Source organism: Thamnophis sirtalis, unplaced genomic scaffold (assembly GCF_051295495.1).
Source record: "Thamnophis sirtalis isolate CommonGarterSnake01/CBP01778 unplaced genomic scaffold, rThaSir2_p1.2 scaffold_2, whole genome shotgun sequence".
Lineage (NCBI taxonomy): Eukaryota > Metazoa > Chordata > Lepidosauria > Squamata > Natricidae > Thamnophis > Thamnophis sirtalis.
In genome coordinates, this window is record NW_028261382.1 from 123943392 (window position 1) to 123963326 (window position 19935).

The 19935-nt window shown below is 34.7% G+C and overlaps 1 protein-coding gene across 2 annotated transcripts in view; it reads right to left on the reverse strand.

The window, feature by feature from the left end:
* Positions 1 to 19935, reverse strand: part of VPS13B (vacuolar protein sorting 13 homolog B) — a 312128-nt gene that overhangs the window by 244089 nt on the left and 48104 nt on the right. For both annotated transcript variants that reach the window (XM_087706818.1, XM_087706819.1), the window contains exons 18-19: positions 6092 to 6226; positions 4853 to 5026 (exon numbers count right to left, since the gene is read on the reverse strand). In XM_087706818.1, the coding sequence (XP_087562944.1) occupies positions 4853 to 5026; positions 6092 to 6226 (309 nt within the window). The remainder of the gene's footprint in view (positions 1 to 4852; positions 5027 to 6091; positions 6227 to 19935) is intronic.

Below are 19935 nucleotides of genomic sequence, written 5' to 3' on the forward strand. Positions count from 1 at the left end.
GTATACAGTTAATGCTGTCATTACCATTTTTAATGCTTTAGCATATTCATTTTCCATTATTACTAGAGTATTTGAGTATCAACTAGCTCTAGGAAATGCTTTATCAAAATCTTTTTGCACCCTTACATTTGAATCAGTTTATAAACCTTCCTGAGATAGAAAAATAATTTAGAAGCTCACACTTTATTCATGCAGAAGAATGACAATATACTCATCTAATTATTATTACAACTAGCAGATTTTAATAATAATAATTTCAATAAATTTTTAATTTTCCTTCTATATATATATATATATATATATATATATATATATATATATATATATATATATATATATATATATATATATTAAACCCAGGTGATTTGGGGGCCAGGGTACAGATGAATTTGCTTGACTATTTAAATTTGATGAAGCTTAAACATTTTTAATTTGGCGTTTGACCATGTTCCTGGATAAATACAATTCAATATACGACAATATCCAAAGTGCCAGATTATCATTATTCTTTTGATACCAGGCTCTCAAAAATAAAATCATGTGAATAACGAGAAAGCGTTAGAATTATGGCATGCCATAATATAAGTATCCTGATATCCATGTTTTGAAAGATATCATAATCCTTATAAAATTATCCATTAAGATTAAAGAGAATTTGGCTCCTCTATTCCCACAACTAGCTCATATGGAAAAGAGATCAATCTCCAACTTGTATATGTAACATCTTTAACATTTGCTCTCTTTCTGTGCTTGTGATTAAATGTAACATTTTAAAATCCCAAAGTTCTAAGAAAAGCATAAATCCTTGTCTCACAGCTGCTGTTTGACTCTGGAAGCTTAGGCAAGCCTTAACCATCAAGAAATCCCAACAGACTGAGCTGGAGAACACCTGTATCTCTTCATTTAGCTCCAATAACAAAGCATAAACGTCAGCATTACAAAAATAGATGCCATGTTCAGCTGCAGCTACATTTTGCTCCTAATTCCCGTGAATAAAAATGCTAAGAGCATGAAATCATTGAAGCAAGTTCTGTCATCAGAGGGATAAGAAATTTTTTTCTTTCTTTTTTGGGGGAGAAATCCAGTGGGAACATGATAGAAAACCAGCAACAATTACACATAAAGTATGAAGTGAAATCCTCAGGGAGAGAAGAGGAAGTGTAACAGGATAGATGAGTATAATTTCTATGCTTTATGCCCAAACCATAAATGTGAATTTTCTTTAATTAAAAATTCTTCAAGATAAACTATTTTTAAAATTGTATGTGTGTTTGCTTGCGTGTGCATTATGTACTAGTGATATAAAATCATTCTTTTGCGGACCAAACTCTATTTGAATTAATTACATCTTTGACCAAAAGTTGAATAGAAAAAAATGACAATTTCATTTTATCAAAACTTCAATACTAAGGGGGAAAAAGATTGAGGCAACCATCCTGAATTTTATGCCCATCTCTTCCTTTCCAATTAACCCCACTGAACAAAATTAACCTCTGCAACATATGGTGGTATCAAATAACATTGTTGCTGTTGTAATTTATGTTTCAGCAGATTTTAGTAAGAGTTGGCCATTACTGGGTATAATGAAGGAAATACATAGTACTGTTCTTAAATCTATAATATTATAGATTTCACCTTATAGTCACTATTTTTATATATTCTATGCAAATTTATAGAGGTGCAAACAAATTTATATGACCCACGGATTAAAAAAAACATATAACCTTCATCATGAAAGAATAATAAAATCATTTTTATAACAAGACCCCCTACTAGAACAGGCATCTTGTAATCCTCTAAATTTTACTTCTAAGCGCCCCTCAGCATTGGTCATGGCTGCTGGGGCTGCTGCCAGCAACATTTTGTTCCCTACAGCTGTTCTGGGCAGATTGGAGGGGGGTTCTTTTTGAGGGATGAAAAATGGGATTGAGACGTTATAAAATGAGTCAGTAAGAAAAAGGACAGTCTTTGCTAAGTTTTCAATTTGTTTGTTTTTTTCTAATTGACTTATGCCTTTATTATAAAATTCTTTCTGGAGATGAAACACTTTTTTTAAATTTGTAGAATTTTGTTTATATTATTTCTGGTTTATTTTTATTTTGAAAGAATAGAGGTCAAGCCAATTTTGAAATATGAATTATATAGGCAGTCCTTGAGTTATGACCTTTGTTTAATGAAGGTCTAGAATTACAATGGCCTCAGCAAGGATGCTTTGTGGCCCATAAACATTTCCCACTGTCACAAAATACTGCACCACACCACTGCAGTCACAGGATCATAATCTGGGTACTTGGCAATCTGTGGGCACTTACAAAGTCAATGGGGAAACAAGCAGCTGCTACCACCTGCAGAGAGACTGTAACTTTGTTGCTTATATCTTTTATTTATACTGATATTGTTTCCTGATTGCTGACTTGTACCATATGACTATCATTAAGTGTTGTACTTTATAATTCTAGATGAATGTATCTTCTATTTTTAGGTACACTGAGACCATATGTCCAATCACACTTGGCCACAAAGAATTCTGTACTGTTCTGTTCTCTGGGGACTAGCTGAGAGGACTATCTCATGAGGAAAGCTAAACACAACCTGAACACCTTCGATGGGTAGTTCTTTCAACCAGCCCCCACAAAGAACAGGAAGCGAAATCCAAGCAGATAGCCAGCTCAGTAAGGTATAGAATGCAGGAAACCTTAAATGGATGGAGAAGGCCTTGCTAGGCCTGGTGCAGGTCAGCACATATGTGTCTCTTCACTCAGGGGCTAAAAATCTTGCTTGGATTTTGGCAGGGAGGATTTTCAGCTCTTGACCAGATCCTTCCAGGGTCTCTCCCACCACTGAAGCATCCCATACTCCTTACCTGGGGATACATCCCCTTAATAACTCTGGTGGCACAGTGGTTAGAATGCAGTATTGCAAGCAGAGGTGGCATTCAGCAGGTTCTGATCAGTTCTGGGGCGGAAATTTTGAGTAGTTCGGAGAACCAGTAAATACCACCTCTGACTGGCCCCAACCCCATCTATTATCTGCTTCCCGAGTTCCAGCTGATTAGGAGGAAATGGAGATTTTACAGTATCCTTCCCCTGCCATGCCATGCCCACCAAGCCACGGCCACAGAACCGGTAGTAAAAAAGTTTGAATCCCATCACTGATTGCAAGCCCACTCTGCTCATAGCCTGTAGTTAGATCCTGATGGGCCTTAAGGTTGACTCAGCCTTCCACGCTTGTGAAGTCAGTAAAATGAGGACCCATATTGTTGGGAGCAATACGCTGACATTATAAACTACCCAGAGAGTGTTGTAAAGTGCTATAGAATGGTTAATGCTATAAGACTAAATGCTATTGCTATTGATAACCCACATAATCACTTAGTGACAAATGGGAGTGAAGGATTACGGACATTGAGTGAAGCCCTCAAATGATGTCTCGCTTAATGACTTCTTCATTCAGTGACCAGTATTCCAGCCCCAATTGTGTCATAAATCAAGGATTACCTGAAGAAGCATGTGGAATAAGTGTAACTGTCTTTAAACCACACCTGATGTTTAAATGAATTGACAAGAACCCAAATCTTTTTCTTGTATTTCTTCCCTGAACTGATAAATTGTTCTCTACAAAAATAGTGGAAACAGCTTTCAATATCCAATATTTGACAACATAATGAACTACAAACAAAATACATGTGGCCCTAGTTATCTGTGGTCCCATTACCCACTGTTTTGTGAGTTGGTGGTTAGTATATACAGAGCAGATCATTATCTATGGTAAAGGGTTTTAAATATCCATGATTTTTTGGTGTAAGGTTCTGTTTGGAGGAGAATTTTTAAAATGTTTTTATATATTTTGCACACGAGCAAAATGGCAAACAGACCTTTGCATTATTTATGAAGTATATCTTTTCAACATCCCATTATCTATGGTTTCATTATCCATGATTGTTCAACTTTAACAAAACCCCAGCAAATAAAGAGAGCCACCTATATAATGAACATGAAACTTAACTAAATTCTGATTTATTCCAGCAAACTAAAATTCTTATATTCCATCCATCATATTCTGCATTGGTTCACTTCCAATATGAGTATTCTATGGCATTTTCTCTTTATGATATCATAAGGAAAAGGGGTCAACTGTTTCTTCAAATTCCCAATTTCTTAAAGTTTATGTCACCATAGTAACAGAGTGAGCAATCTTTTTCAAAATTTGTTCATCATTCTGAACATTCCGAAGAATATTTAATTCTTTTAAATTAGTGTTTTTCAAACTTGGCAACACTTAAGATTTAACCAGCCAGCTGATTTAAGTTAAAAAAATTTATGAAAACCAATTAAGTTTAGATATCAGCCAACATATCACAAAGGGATACTTACTTCTAGTATATTCCATACCAAAAATATTAATAATAGCAATAACAATCTATCATAGCAATAGCAATAGCAGTTAGACTTATATACTGCTTCATAGGGCTTTCAGCCCTCTCTAAGCGGTTTAGAGAGTCAGCATATTGCCCCCAACAATCCGGGTCCTCATTTTACCCACCTCGGAAGGATGGAAGGCTGAGTCAACCCTGAGCCGGTGAGATTTGAACAGCTGAACTGCAGAACTGCAGTCAGCTGAAGTAGCCTGCAGTGCTGCATTTAACCACTGCGCCACCTCATGGACTTAATAAATAAATAGCACAGTTAGAAAGATGGATGCAATAAGTTGGTCAACTGAAAATAAACCCTCAACTTTTCCATTGAGATTGTAATGGATTTCGGTTTCTGAAACACATCTGTTTTTCTTGAAGCTCTCTTACATGCTCAGAAAATTTTTCCATCTCCATTTTTTGCAAGAATTTGACACTTACCAGAACTGTAGCTGTAATCCTTACACTGAGGGATCTGAATGGTGAAAGCTAACCAATCTGGAGCAAAGAGTGATTCTGGCTTTCTGCTTTCCTTGAGCCATTTGCTGTTGTGTAGGTCTCTGGTATCGGATGGACCTTGTATTAAAGGGATACGTTTCTCTTTTCCACCTTCACCTGGGTAGATGTTTTAAAAAATATTAGAGATGCATTAGAGATGCAAAGAAGAGATGTTGAACGGAATATAATAGCATCATGTATTACAATTTTAAAAACCAGATAGCATAACTTTTTTCTATTAGTAATACCGAAATAAAGCATTTGACATAAGCATTTGTTATGTGTTAAACATCTATGGAGATTCTCAGTCATCCAAGTCATGGTTGTCCCAAAGCTGCTTTTTCAAGAGGCAACTGGACTTTTTCTTTGAAGACATTTCACTTCTCATCCAAGAAAGTTCTTCAACTCTGACTGGATGGTGGCAAATGGAAGGATTTATACTCCTTGCAGACAGGTGGTCATTTACATTCTTTTAGAGAGTCATTGAGGCCACCTGGAGGTTTATCTGTGACATCAGGGTCAACCGAGTAGTGCAAATGGATGTGGAACCTTCTTGGAATTGTTGAAAAGACTGTGTTTGTAGACTGGAGATAGATGAGGTCATATTCTTCCCCCTCTGTTGAGAGAGGACTGTTCAATTTTGACATAGCTGACTTCCTTGATTCCTTTTTCAAGCCAGCGGTCCTCTCTGTCCAAAATGTATACTTTGTTATCTTCAAAAGAGTGGTCTTTGTCTTTTAAATGCTGAATAAGTATAATCTTTATTGTCATTGTACTTAAATCCAACGAAATTGATTTTGTCTTGATGGATTGCTGAATCTTGTCTTGATAGGTTTGGTCTTCTATGTTGTGCCATGTGTTTATGAAGTGGTTGTTTTGTTTCCCCAACTGAACTTGCAGGTGAAAGTAAGTTCATTATAGATGTAATTTTAATTTTTTATGCTTAACTTTTGCACACTAAAACTTTGTGTAACCACCGAGGTACAATTCATTAGCAGTGATAGAAGTATTCTGATTGCAATGCTTCATCATCCAAATTTATTTTCAAAAGTAGAAATTAAGAAATAGATTTGATTCATAGCAACAATAACACATTCTTGTTTCAATAATCCTCCTTGTGAAAAGCAAGACAAACTCTTCTAAATGGGGCCATCAACTTTTATATGGTCCAGCTGCACATACCTGGGGCTTTGGCACAAATTTTTATTGATCCGATGGTTCCAGAGGCACATTTGACCAGCAATGTACTGCAGTACTTCAATTCAACATTTTGGATTGAACCCTCAAGACTCGGTTGAGGATTCTTAGTTTTCACACCTAATAAAAAGAAAAATGAAAATGTACTAGCCTGTGAATTCAACTTATTTATATTTTTCATCAAGACATTTAAATATTACAATTGTTTATTTTCAATACACTCAGTTAACACAATAAAATTCAAAACATAGCACTGTAAGTTAGCTGGATACATATACTTGCAGTTAACTTTGTGCTAATGTTAGACTTCTGTAAGATTTGTTTCTATAGCTACATATGTGTATAATTTCCCAGAGTTAAATCAATTAAAATAATAGATTACTCCTTGAAACCATTCAAATCAGTTACAAAATATAAATTAAATGTATGCAGCTGGGTAGCACAGCATGTAACAGAAGTTGTCATCCTTTTACGAAAACAATGTTGAAATGACTTGAGGTCAAAAGTGAAAATAGGTTTGGTGGTCTCTTTTTTTCCTCCCTGCACGTCCAAGGAAGCCATTTGCCACAAGTTTAAAACTTACTGGCAGCTATTCCTGAAGAGGGACCTGAACTGTAACAGTGGGAGGTGTAACAGGTCAGAAGCATGGAACTCTGGCACAGTTGTACAAGGAAAGATCCGTAAACACCCACCCACATTACATTGGGCTGTGGCCATTCATATTATTTTATCTTTTCTATATTCAAAACTACCCTTATTCACTGTATTTGCAAAAAATAGTTTCGGCACCTGTTTTTAAAAAGTAAATAAATGTTAAAAAAAATTAATAGACCCCAATTCTTAATTGGAAGAAATATTTTTTTAAAGAAACGGTCAACTTTGAAACAGAACCTTCTTTGTTGCGTCTCATAGTTACAGTTGGCTCAGCAGTCTTCGGTATAAAATGCAGTTCCGTAAAGAAAAAAAAGCCTAACCATGTCATAATTATTATTCTAAGTAATTTTTATAATTGTTAGGATTCTCATGTTACTTTATTCAGTCTCACAGAAGCATTTTTTTTTAATTTTCAGAAAATATATATTCCAAATAAAATTGGGAAGAGGTATAGAAAAAATTTGCATTTGCATACCTATATCTTCACTGATTCTTAAACATTGATAAAATTCATAAGAGTGCAATCTTATTTTCAAAGGTATGAATAAACATGGAAATTCTTTTTAAAACATTACTTTTCTTTTTTTCTATATAAAACACTTTTTTGCGTAACATTACTTTGAAAAAATAAGGGGGCTTTCACATCTCAATGATACTTTGAACTATACCAGTTTTTCTCCGCCTCCAACAACTTTAAGAAATATGAACTTCAACTCCCAGAATTCCTCAGCTGGCATAGACAAGTACTTAGACCAAACACAATATACTGAAGAAAATGGCATCCCACTCAAATATTCTGCCAAGCAAATAAATAGCCATTTACAACCAGAACAATGTCAACCTGATATTGGAAGATGAGCTCCTCCAGTTGGAAGAGGAAGAACAAAGGGTAAGAACGAACAGCATTTAGTTTTCTGCTGTGACTCAGGCAGGATGAGCATGCTTCAGATCCTGTTAGCAAAAAAATGCCATCGGAAGGGGCCTAGAAGACTTTCTGCCATAATGCCCACCTTCTGGAACATTCTCCCACGGGAGATCAGGATGTCACCAATCCTACTGGCTTTCAAAAAGAGCTGGTTCTTTGCCTGGACCTGGGGCCCCAAGTAGGTGCAAGATACAGTTTAGTGGTTAATTTAGTCATTATGGTGGGTGCTTTATTCTCAGCTGCTGTGTATTTTAATGGTTCTATTATTTTAATTGTTTTATTTTAAAAAAAAATATGTTCACTGCCCAGAATTACTTTACTGAGATGGGTGGACATAGAAATTAAATAAATAAATAAAATTCCCCTCAATTAAATAAATTGTTCTCATTTGTAAATAAATAAATTGTTCCCAGCTTCAGGAGGCAGTTAAGATATTCTGAACTAATTTTGGTGTAGTCTTTAAAGGTAGCTCCACATAAATTACTCTGCAGCAGTCTATGCAGGAGGTGGTGAGAGCATGAATTACTATCCCTAGGTCCTCTTGTAGCAGGTAAGGATACAATTGATGCACCAGTTTGGGGCAGAGTATAGTCTAGATAGCATCCTATAAACCTTTGCGGAGTTCACAGGCCAAAAAGAATCCTAGATAATACAGCTAGATGATTCTCTGATGACCACTATAGACTCTATAGACCACTATAGAATCCAAGCAGAGTCAAGCTTGCAGAGAATTTACTTTTGAAAATGACAATCTCTCCTAAAACAAATAACATTAATTTTTAGTTCACAAAATAGCAACTGCCCTGAGTACTTTTAAAAAAAATATCTGGCATCTTCTTGATTCACCAATATCAATTAAATTATTTCATTAGTTAATTATCTCATTTTCTCTACAATTTTAGACAATGTATTAGTAATTTGGGAACACAGTATGTTCTACTATCACCACAAGTATAAATAATTAATATGATACAATTCACTTCCAGGAATTCCTTGTTCATTAAAAAAAAACTACTCAGTTTGGCTTTTAAATTTTCAGCTCCAATTACTATTGATAAAATATATAATAAAAGTCCCTCCAGATTAAAGATGTTATATGAGGCTCAAATGTATTTGTTCTATTTGTGGAAAAAAAACCTGAAGTTTTACTATACTACAAAATACTGCATAACAGATGTGGCTAGGAAGAATCCCTTTATAATTTAACAAAACTATACTACTGCCAACTACATTTTAAACAAAAAGATGTACACTACTGATCTCTTTCCTTTCATCTTACCACCTGTTTCTGTAAATTTATTACATTCGTTGTTTCCTATTTTAGCAAACCACATAATGGCACAAAGGAAAATATGTCAACCTTGGAATTATTTGCAGTTTTTTCTGTCTGTCTCATGCAAGACCTGCAGTATGTTAAAAATACAGGCTGGGTCTTTTTTGTCTGACAATCACCAAACTGCACAAATTACTCTCTTCCTATTCACCTGTTTGCAGCTGAATTGCCAAGCTGGGGCTGACTTTAGCAAGTCCTACAGAATTGATGACATATGCTGCTGATAAACCAAACAATATGAAGATATTACAGGCCAACATCTTTGAAAGATCTATATGCCAGAGCCAAATTTCAATTATATACCGTATGTGCAGTACGTAGAAAGTATAACATTTTTGAAATGAAAAATCTTTCAGAAGTACTAAATCTATCATTAAATAAATGACAGGCTGTAGCATAACTTCACAAAGGAGATCCAAAATTCTATTTAAATCAGGTATTTGAAAACTGTAAATGCTCTTGGTCAAAAAAATAATGCTAAATAAATGTTAGCATCATTTTCTTACTTGATTTTATTTTAAAGGTAATCCTCAGTTACCAACTACTTTGTTCAGCAACTGTTATGGTAATGTTGAAAAAAGAGATTTACAATCAGTCCTTGAACTTGTTTGTGGTTGTTGTAACATACCTGCAGTCACTATTGTGATTTGGATGTTTAGCAATCAATGTGTATCTATAACAGTCACAGACTGCTGTGGTCACATAATCACCATTTACGACCTTCGTGGTCAACTTCCAACAAGCAAAGTCAATAGAAAAGCCGGCAGGAGGTCATAAGTTGTAGTAGTTGATGTTTCACTAAACGACCATGTATGATTCTCTTAACAACTGCAGCTGGAATTGATGTTGTAAGTCTGCTGCAGTCAAATTATGCTTTTCTTTAAGATCAAGTCACTTAGCAACAGAGTTGCCAGTACAAATTTGTGTTCAATAAGTGAGGCCTACCTCTACAAAATTTTGTGCATACTTGTGAAAAATTACCATGCATACACAACTGCAGACATTGTTGGAACTTATGCCAATTAATTGATACACAAATACAATGACACCAGAGTTGGGAAAACCTTTCAAAATTGTCATGACATTTCAGTAAGAAAGACTGAAAGAAATACGATACGTAAGCATTAGCAATTTATGTAATATACCTATCCAAAGTTCTTTTTTATAAATATATCAATCTAATAATCATGTTCTGATTATGTCGTGAAAATATGCATCCTTCAAAGCCCCACACTGAAATAAAATGTAAAGAATAAGACCTCAGGAGTTGGAACAAGCATTAAACCACCTCAAATTTAATAAGACGGCACATTTAATGTAGCAGAACACATTTCATTTTCACATTTTAGAGCTCATAAAATGAATTCAGCAAAGGATGCCGAGCTATAAGAAAAAGGCTGTATAAATAAAGTAAATAGGAAAAAAGCTACATACAAAAATAAATCCTTACAATATTATTCACTTAATATATTAAAATATGTATTCATTAAAATATTTACCGTTCTCATTCAATATTTTTAAACTGATGTTTATTTTAAAAGATTTTAGTCATGAGAACTCTATAATTCCATAATGAGAACTTCATAATTCTGACAACAAGGATGTATACAAGATTTTTTTTTTATTTGGTATGAAGTCAGTTGGCAGTTTTACATTCATGCAATGCCACGTAAACTCCAGCTGGCATCTCATGCTCTCAGAGATTCAAACTTCAAACCCAGAAACATCCTTATTTGCAGCATTGCCAGGATAATTTTGTCTACCATTCACACCACTATTATTGTCAGGCAGTCTCTGCAGGTGTGCATGTACATAAATATACAGCTGTAACCAAGCAAGCCAAGTGAAATGCATAATGAAAACCTCAGCAGCTGTTTAAAATCCAGAGAGAACAATATGAGTTAGTATTTTTGGAAAAGCAAGGATGGCAAATTTATGATTATCCTAGCCTTCCAAAATAGCTTCTGGGTTGTGTCATTTTTATGTCATGTCTATTTATTAAAAAAATCACACTTTTTAATACTAGGAAAATAGTGATTGTTTTGTAACACGAAAGTAGCTTCACATGTAAAATAAGTTTTATTACATGCAAAATGCTAAAGATTATTTCATGCTGGAGCAGATCATTATTGATCAAATTTATTGGCTGCCCCTCTTACCACAAGTAACTCATTAAGTGTACTAATTATAGCACCACAAATTATAAATTGTTATCAAGCTTTGCTATGTTCATTGTAGTATTTTTCTCTTTTCTGTAAAGCTTCAAATCAGCTACCTTAAACAACAAATTTGCACATTTTTGGTATAAATATATAAAACCAAGACTTACAAATGGCAACTTTGCTTTCATAGCAGAAAGGCAAGAATTACCCTGAAATCTCCTATTTAATAATTCCACTGGGACATATTCTCAACAGTCTGTGTTTCTTTTTTAATTGTGTTTTCAATTTTTCTAGGAAAGTTTTTTTTTTAAGGAAAGGTATTTTTTCACCCTGCCAGCAGTAGAAGTCACCTACAAATAATTCCTAATTAAGAAGATCCAGCAAACAAATATGTACAAGGCTGACTCAGCCTTCAATTCCTCAGAAGGATGGAAGGCTGAGTCAACCTTAAACCTATCAGGATCAAACTCCAGACTGTGGGCAGAGTTAGTCTGCAATACTGTATTCTAACCACTATGCCACCAGGGCTCATAAATCTAAATATGTAAATCTGCTTTCCATATCTTAAAGGATCACAGCCCAATCAGACAACAAAGATACAATACAATTCTCTTCAGAGAGAATAGTAAGCCCACTGTATACTACACAACAGAGGTGGGTTGCTCCCGGTTCGGCCTGGATCGAGTGAACCAGTAGGGGCGGCAGCGGGAGATTCTGCCCATCTACCCAGATGCTTCTACGCATGCACAGAAGTGTCACGCACTTAGTAAAAAAATGGAAACCTACCACTGCTACACACTATTTTATATCTTCCTATAACAGCACATCATCCTTCATCAACCTAAGGGAGCTAGGCTGGTGTTGGGGTGCAGAATATCTAGACCTTTCTTTCATCAAAAGAAATGACAAGAGTTAAGATAAAATCTTTTTCTGGCCAGGATTCTATGATTAAGGCAACCACTTTGTTTTGCCTAATGTTCGGAAAAACTCATGTAATATCACTCACACTTTTTTTTTACTTTCTTAAACATTTCCAAGAAAGAGTGCATATTTCAGCATATGCTATTTTATTTACTCAATTATGAAGTGACTGGATTTTCCAAACTCTCAGTAAAACGCACTATGTGCATAGCAGCAGTAGTTAGTGGCAACCAACGTTCCTCTGGGTTGTCCAAGTATTGCTTCTAGTTACACTGCATTATACAATTCCACAGCAAAGTCATCAGTCAATTCAATCAAAAAAATATTTTTAGTACTGTAGTAGAGCCATGCTACCACCAGCTACTTCTCACAAAACTGCCAAAGAGCAGCTGCCTAATTGACCACAGCCATGGATGTTTCTTTTAGTTTCTTTCCTAATACTTCTCATTAAAGGATATAACTATGACAAGGACATGATTGTTCATTGCCAATGTTGTATCCATGTCTCATACCTTACTCTACTTTGGCATAGAGGCCTCAGGATAGAACTCTATGAAAGAAACACACATAGATTGTCAGAGCTGGGTTGGGTTTCCTGCCATTCTTCCATTTTTTGCCCCATCAGTTCAGTAGGCTAGTACTGGGTAGATTTCCCTTGGAGAAACAAATAGAGAAGGTTGGACCATGTACATAACAAGTGTTCAAATAAGGCTGTCCTTTTGAGGAAACTATTTGGAAGTTGATCAGATAGAGTGTCAGGGAAAAGGAAGTCAAAAGGATCAGATGGCCCTTGGAGACACTTAAATACATACTCTTGCAGTACTCCCATTCATTGGGTAAGGAAGCATATTCTAACTGTGAAAGCTCCTAACATTTTTTGTACAGAGGGCAAGGGAGAATTGAGCTGAGTTCCATTGATTGAGCCGTTCTTCTACAATACTAATCACTACAATGTAAGTGGTTCTTCAGTATGAGATTTTTATTACAGCAAGTGGTGAATATCAAATAAATATCAAAGCTGCCCAGAGTGAGTGGTATCAAATGGAATATAAATTAATTAAATAAATACATACTCCACAGTTTCTACCTCACATTTAATAGTCAAGTAGTTCAGTATAGTGTGGGTTCATACAGTTTTCATATTTGACATTATTTCATATTTGACATTATTTATTTATTTGACACCCATTCTGCTGCAAAACTAGGATTTCAGTTGTTACGTGAACCACTTGACAACTGTCAGGTTAAGAAAACTTTGTGGATGTTGCATCCAGTTTTTCGAGCTAAACAGACAAACCAACAGGCCTAGAAGATGAAAGGCAATAGTAATTGAGCATATCTATTTTACCCTCTAATAATGGTGCAGAGAAAAAGTGGAATCACTTTAAAGTTAACTCTTGCATTTATTCTTTTAGTTGAATGGTCTGGGAAACATTATAATTAAATCTCTCTAGTCACCATATCTATAATGACTATAAACAAAGTTCAAATGAAATCTTAAGCTTTAGAGGTTTGCAAACTAAAAACTAATGTTCATCAAGACAGCTGCAGAAGCAATCTCAAAAGTTAAGAAAGCCAGACCTCTTTCAGGCTTCACATATAATGTACATGGCTGCTTCTGTTTCTATCATAACCTATTTTCATTCGGGGGGGGGGGGTTCCCCCTTATTCATACAGAGCAATCATTAATTTATAGAGTCATTATAATAATACGCCATAATATTGCTGACTGTTGTGACAAACAGGCCCTTTTAATTCAGCTGCTTTGTACTTTAAGAAATGCATGTTAAAAAATTACTTCATAGAAACATAACATTTTCTAAACATGAAGCAATAAAGTCAGGATTTTGGAAATTCTACAGTATTAACTTAATTACATCGGCAAGTGCATTACATGCTAGATTTTTCATTAGAGCAAAAAACATTTAAAGTCTATTTTCCAGACTTAGTGAATGTTGCTATGACACATTTGGTCAATAGAAATGGATGAAAAACAGTAAAGCTTTGAAGCAAAAGCCAGAAAATACCACTGTGGTTTACCAAGAGTAGGATGCACAAAATATTAGACCACAGTTAATGAAATTAAGCCAATGTCTTAAGTTAGCAAAATGTGTGCTCTGTTACTTGTTTGGAACTTACACAACTAACTAATCTTTGAAAACTCCTTTGCCGCCAGAAAATACTATCTTCTGCATCTCTTTATAATTAAATCAGGGAACTACCACTGCTTTGAGTTTGCATTATTTTAATGCAAAGGAACAGTAAAAAAAATGTAATCTTTTTTGTTTCTACAGACTTATGTTACACATTCACGAATTTTCCTTGAATGAATTCATGGGTATGGAGAAAAGGTCAACATGATAAAAATGAGATAAAGCAAATAATTTATTAAGGTGGAAACAACAGAAACTAATATTCGGCTTTATTTCACAGTTTGTTCTTTCAATGCATATTGCATTTGAATTTGCTTTCATTACTTTACTGAAAGTTTGCTAATATCTGATGCCACTGAAAATATTATCTTATATGCTACCTATATACAGATTCTCATGTATGTATTCTGAATCATTAAAGATTAAACAGAGCTACTTCAAACAATCTTACTTTTAAGATTTGCTAGAATTAAAATGGTCTTTATGATTACTACCATAAAAGATAAACTTGCTGAAATCTAAAATTTGATTTAAACCATGCACACCTGTGCTTTCAAACATTATAATGTATTATGAAAGAAGTAAATGCTGAATATTTCATTCTTATTACAACCTTTGCAACTTCTTAGTAACCATTGAAAGTACTCAGCTTAGACTTTTAATTGAAGAGAATTGCACATAAAAATTAACATAATTATTGTCTTTCTTTAATCTTTTGGGAAGATGTTGTATGCATACTACTACATAGTACCCACCAGATATTAATAAAAAAGTGTTCTTCATCCAACAGAAGTTTAAGTACCAATAAAAAAATTAGGCTTTCTAACTTTTAGTCTAACTGCTATTATATTCTATTGGACTTGCTGATCTGCAGAACTCTGCATAATATTTCCATTTTTTTGTTTAATATTATTATTATGCCATCTTTTATTGTTTTATAAGTAACTCAAGGTAGAGAATATACATAATTCTTTTTTTCCCTATTTATTCTGCAATAAGAGGTAGGTTTGGCTCAGAATCAGTCACTGGTCCAAGATCACCCAACCAGTTTTCATGCCTACGGCAGCATTAGAGTCTCCTGGTTTTTAGGACAGTATCTTAACCACTATACAAAACTGGCTCAAGTAATTTGTTGTCATCATACTTCTTCCTATTTTGAACATACTACACAGCTGATTCTTACTTATTACTGCATTTCCAAAATGCAGGATTGTCTGAAGCAGATTCCTTTGATTTGTTCCTGGAGATTATGAGTTGGCACGTAAACGGTAATTTTTCCTTTGCCTGATCTAATCAAGGGACATGAGCTGAACTGCTCAACTCAAGCAGTGACACTTCATGAACATCTTGCTAGAAGTTGCTATTTAGAGCATAAGAAATCCATTCCACAGCTGCACACAAGAATATTAATCTAATGTATTCTAGGCCATTTCATAAACATTTATAAAACCCAACCAAATTACATTCTAATGTGCCATAATGAAACACTATTTTAATTCAGTCTAGTCTATTTAGTCCATCCGAACAAAACAACAAAACATTATGAACTTGATTTACACAACGATATTTTTAGCAGGCTTCTGAGAGAGAACTAGAGCTTCTATGAGGCATAACATTTAAAATATCTCGTCTTGCAAGAAAGAAACATCAGTACTCATTTCAAAGGAAAGCCTGACATGACATATTTCAAAGGGAAAGAAAATTGAATCCATTTTATTCTCGCTACAAGCAAAGAAAAAAAAATAGAGGAAGTGTGTCAAAATCAATCAACAATGGAACCTTCAATGCAATTTATTTAAAACTATATAGGGCAATATCCTGCTCAATAAAAACAAGAAAAATATGTAACGATGGAAGAGATCATTACCCTTAAAACAAAACATTAATATCTCTATTAGCAGAGGTGTTGAATTACATGGGTCTTTAACAGAAGCTGTATTACATTCCAACTGAAAATACAGCTCAGAGCCCATACCCTTATTTCCATAATCATTTTCATATGCCAAGCATACATTAATGCAGTATTATCTTCAGAACAAGAAACAGACATTCCTTTAGAAATTAATTCAATATTGAAATGCATCACATTAAGTTTTTTTTACCCACATTTCTCTCAGGAACACTTGCAATGCAACCACTACATAGATGGAGGAGGCCCAGTCTGTGCGATCTGATTGGTCGATTTAGGGAGGTAATCGGCAGAAGGCGGTCTCTCAAGTACCTAGATCCACTACCATGGAGTGCTTTAAAGATGGTCATCATTATCCTGAAGCGCACCCGGAGACCAACAGGCAGCCAGTGCAGCTCGCGGAGGACAGGTGTAACGTGGGCGAACCGAGGTGCGCCCACTATCCATCTGCCAGTCAATGTCGACTGGCGACCACACGGAGGAGAGCCTTTTCTGTTGCTGCCCCGACCCTATGGAACGAGCTCCCCATGGAGATCCGCACCCTCACCACGACCCAGACCTTCCGCGCAGCCCTCAAGATCTGGCTCTCCCAGCAGGCCTGGGGATAGGCTTCCAATTACCCGCCCGAGTGTTTGATTGCTGAATGAAAGCTGTGTTTTATTATTTTTCTTTTGTTCACAAAGTGTTTGTTTTGACCTTGCACTTCCCCTCCCCTGTGGTTGTAAGCCGCCCTGAGTCCCCTCAGGGAAAAGGGCGGCATATAAATCCCAATAAACCTAAACCTAAACCTAAACCACTACATAGAAAACTTGTAATATTCTTTCCAAGGACTCCATTATGTCTGACAGAAAAGTCTAAAGTATAAACTTACCATTACAAAAGCATGCAAGTTTGTCCTATTACAAAATTATTTCTGTGAGCACAACCTTTAATTAATTTAAACAATTAAACTAAAATATGAAACAAGCAGATATGCTTCAAAAATTTCATTCACTAATTCATTAGCTCTCATATTCAAGTTCATTATAGTCATCTTAGCAATGTTGGTAATGAAAAAAATCAGTATACACAAGAATTTATGATGGAAGAAACTAGCTGCATAAACCCATGGTCCAGTATTGATCTCTAAGCCCTGCCCTGGTTTAAGTCTCAATACACAGTTATTTAGGAATCAGGCAATGACAAACCAGTTCTTAAAACCTTCCCATGGAAAATGCTGGGACTTGTCCAGGTAGTCATTAGAAGTCAAGACTGACTCAAAAGCTCCAAAACAAAATTAATAGCAATCTGTTTATTAACAGAAAAGTGATTTCAACATGAATACAAAAATACCAACTGATACAACTGTCTCAATATTACCCTTATATAAACTATTGTGCATGTTTTTTCTATTTAGAGAGGTGATGCTAGTATTATTAAAATAGCAAAGCAAAACAGGATTTTGTTTTAGTACGAAGTATTATGAATTAGAGATATATTTATACTTTGAAAGCCAAAAATTTCTTCTAAGTGCACATGGGTGAGAAGGTAACATCTTCAACAACTTCTTAAAGCTGCAACATTTCGCCACAACATTACACATCTCTATTTTACAGCTGCCACACAACACTAAGATGCATACAATCCTAGTGGACATTTATTTTTTCTGGTGCCCAAGTTTCATTCTATGCAATTAATGCAGAGGCCATTTATAAAATGAACCTACAATTCTTTCAGTTTTTCAATTCCACTAATGTCAGTAATTCTATTAAATGATCCTTTTTTGCATAAAAGGGCAATATAGGTGCTTTTTATATAACATATTGTTCCAAGCTATACAATCTAAATAAATTAGTACATAAATTATCCACTGATCTATTTTAAAACACATGTGTTATCTATCCTTCCAAAGAAAAGGATTTAGAAAGAGATGATAAAAACAATGAAAAACCAGTTGCTGCTATTCCTGCTAATGGACAAGAATCTCTGGGAACTGGGAAGCACATATATTTAATTAATTGTGGTTGGTTGCATAGTCCGCCAGATATTTAGATCTGATTTGGCATTTTTATCAACCTATCACGTTCTTTCCAAAGATCTTGAATGGGCAGGGGTTGTTGGACAGTGTTAAAGTTATTGCCACAGAATACAACCTGTTCCAAATAAAGTTGCCTTTTGCAATTGACTGATGGTGATATTGTCAATACCAATGATGTTCAAGTAGTGCTCTAGATGTTTTGGGATTGCATAAAAAGGGCTTGTTGTTTTCAGCACTATTTTTGCTTTTTCTTTGTGACAGTCATTCTATATCTATTTACAGGTCTTTTGATTTTTTTGATTTTCTCCAATTATCATTACAACAATGTAAAATCACAGCTGTTGGTTCTTTAGCTGGTGTTGGCCTTGACATGCATTGAGCTCTTCCCAAGGATCTAGTATGTAGAATATGTGCGGATCTAAGCAACGTAGCCTTGGGTAATTGACAGGTGGAAATGTTGTCAATGCAGAGATTTTCTAAGTGGCTTCCAAGACTTTTTTAGTATGGCACCAAAGGTGCTGTTAACCAAAGTGAACCACCATGGCCAATTTATGCCAAAATCTTTCAACTTTAATTTTCAGATCTTGATAATCTGTGATCTTCTCCAATACTTTGTCTTCTATTCTGCTATCCCCTGGTTTTGCCACATCAATTATCCACACTTTCTTCTTTTCAACCACAATTAAATCCGATATACTATAATAAGTCAAAGCTTTATCAGCTTGTACTTGGAAAACCCATAATATTTTAACCTGCTCATTTTATACTACTTTTTCCAACACTATATTTAACTGACAGTTAAATACAGCCATATAAGACAATTCCCTGAAATAAGCTTGTAAAAAGCCACTATAATGGAAGTTTCTAGATGGCAAGAAACATCTCGACACACAGAAATATTTGTAAATTGGATGATAATTTGTTCTCCTTTCTATTCTGGGCTTTCATGCATCAAACAGAAGTAAAGCTACTCTGGCCAAGATTGTCTGATAAAAGTTTTTATGTGAAAAAAATATGGAACATGCAAAATTACGTATATACTAGATTCAGAATACAATAAATTGCTTCCATTTACTATCAAAGAAATAAGTATCCATATGTTATTTCTTCTGACAGAACAGAAGTTTTCTGCAGGTTTGAGAGCTGGGAAACAACAGGATTAACTCTCTTGCTTGCAACTGCAGACACTTTTAAAAGACACTAAATTCACAAACCTCATTTTCTAATCACAAAATTGCTGATTAACTACTTTTAAGCTATTAGATAACTTTTTTCATGAATTGTTCATTAACTATTTCTAAGCTATTAGAGATCTTCAGAAGACCATGTTTCAAAGCACCAGGTAAATCAGCTTTCAATCCTGAATAAAGAAATTTTTAAACTTAAGAATTTAAAGAATTTGAAATAAACAGTAAAAAGCTAAATAATATTTTTATTTTTAGAAAGTTATAAATGGTAGAGACAAAATTGGAATATACAACAATTTACGATAAGATTTTGGAATTAAATGTAAATAACAGTTTGTTGTGGGAAATATTCGTTTTTGCATTTTTCAAGATAAGCAATTTCATCATTTCAAAAACTGGACCCTAGAAGGGACTAAAGTGTGTGGGTACAGAAAAGCCTGTAAAATGTAACAAAGAATTATAACAGTGAAAATACTGAAGTAGATTTTTGAAAGCATAGAATCAGAAAATAGTAGCCATAATATCAACAATGTTTGTAACGATGTCTGGATGAATATCATTCTTTCAA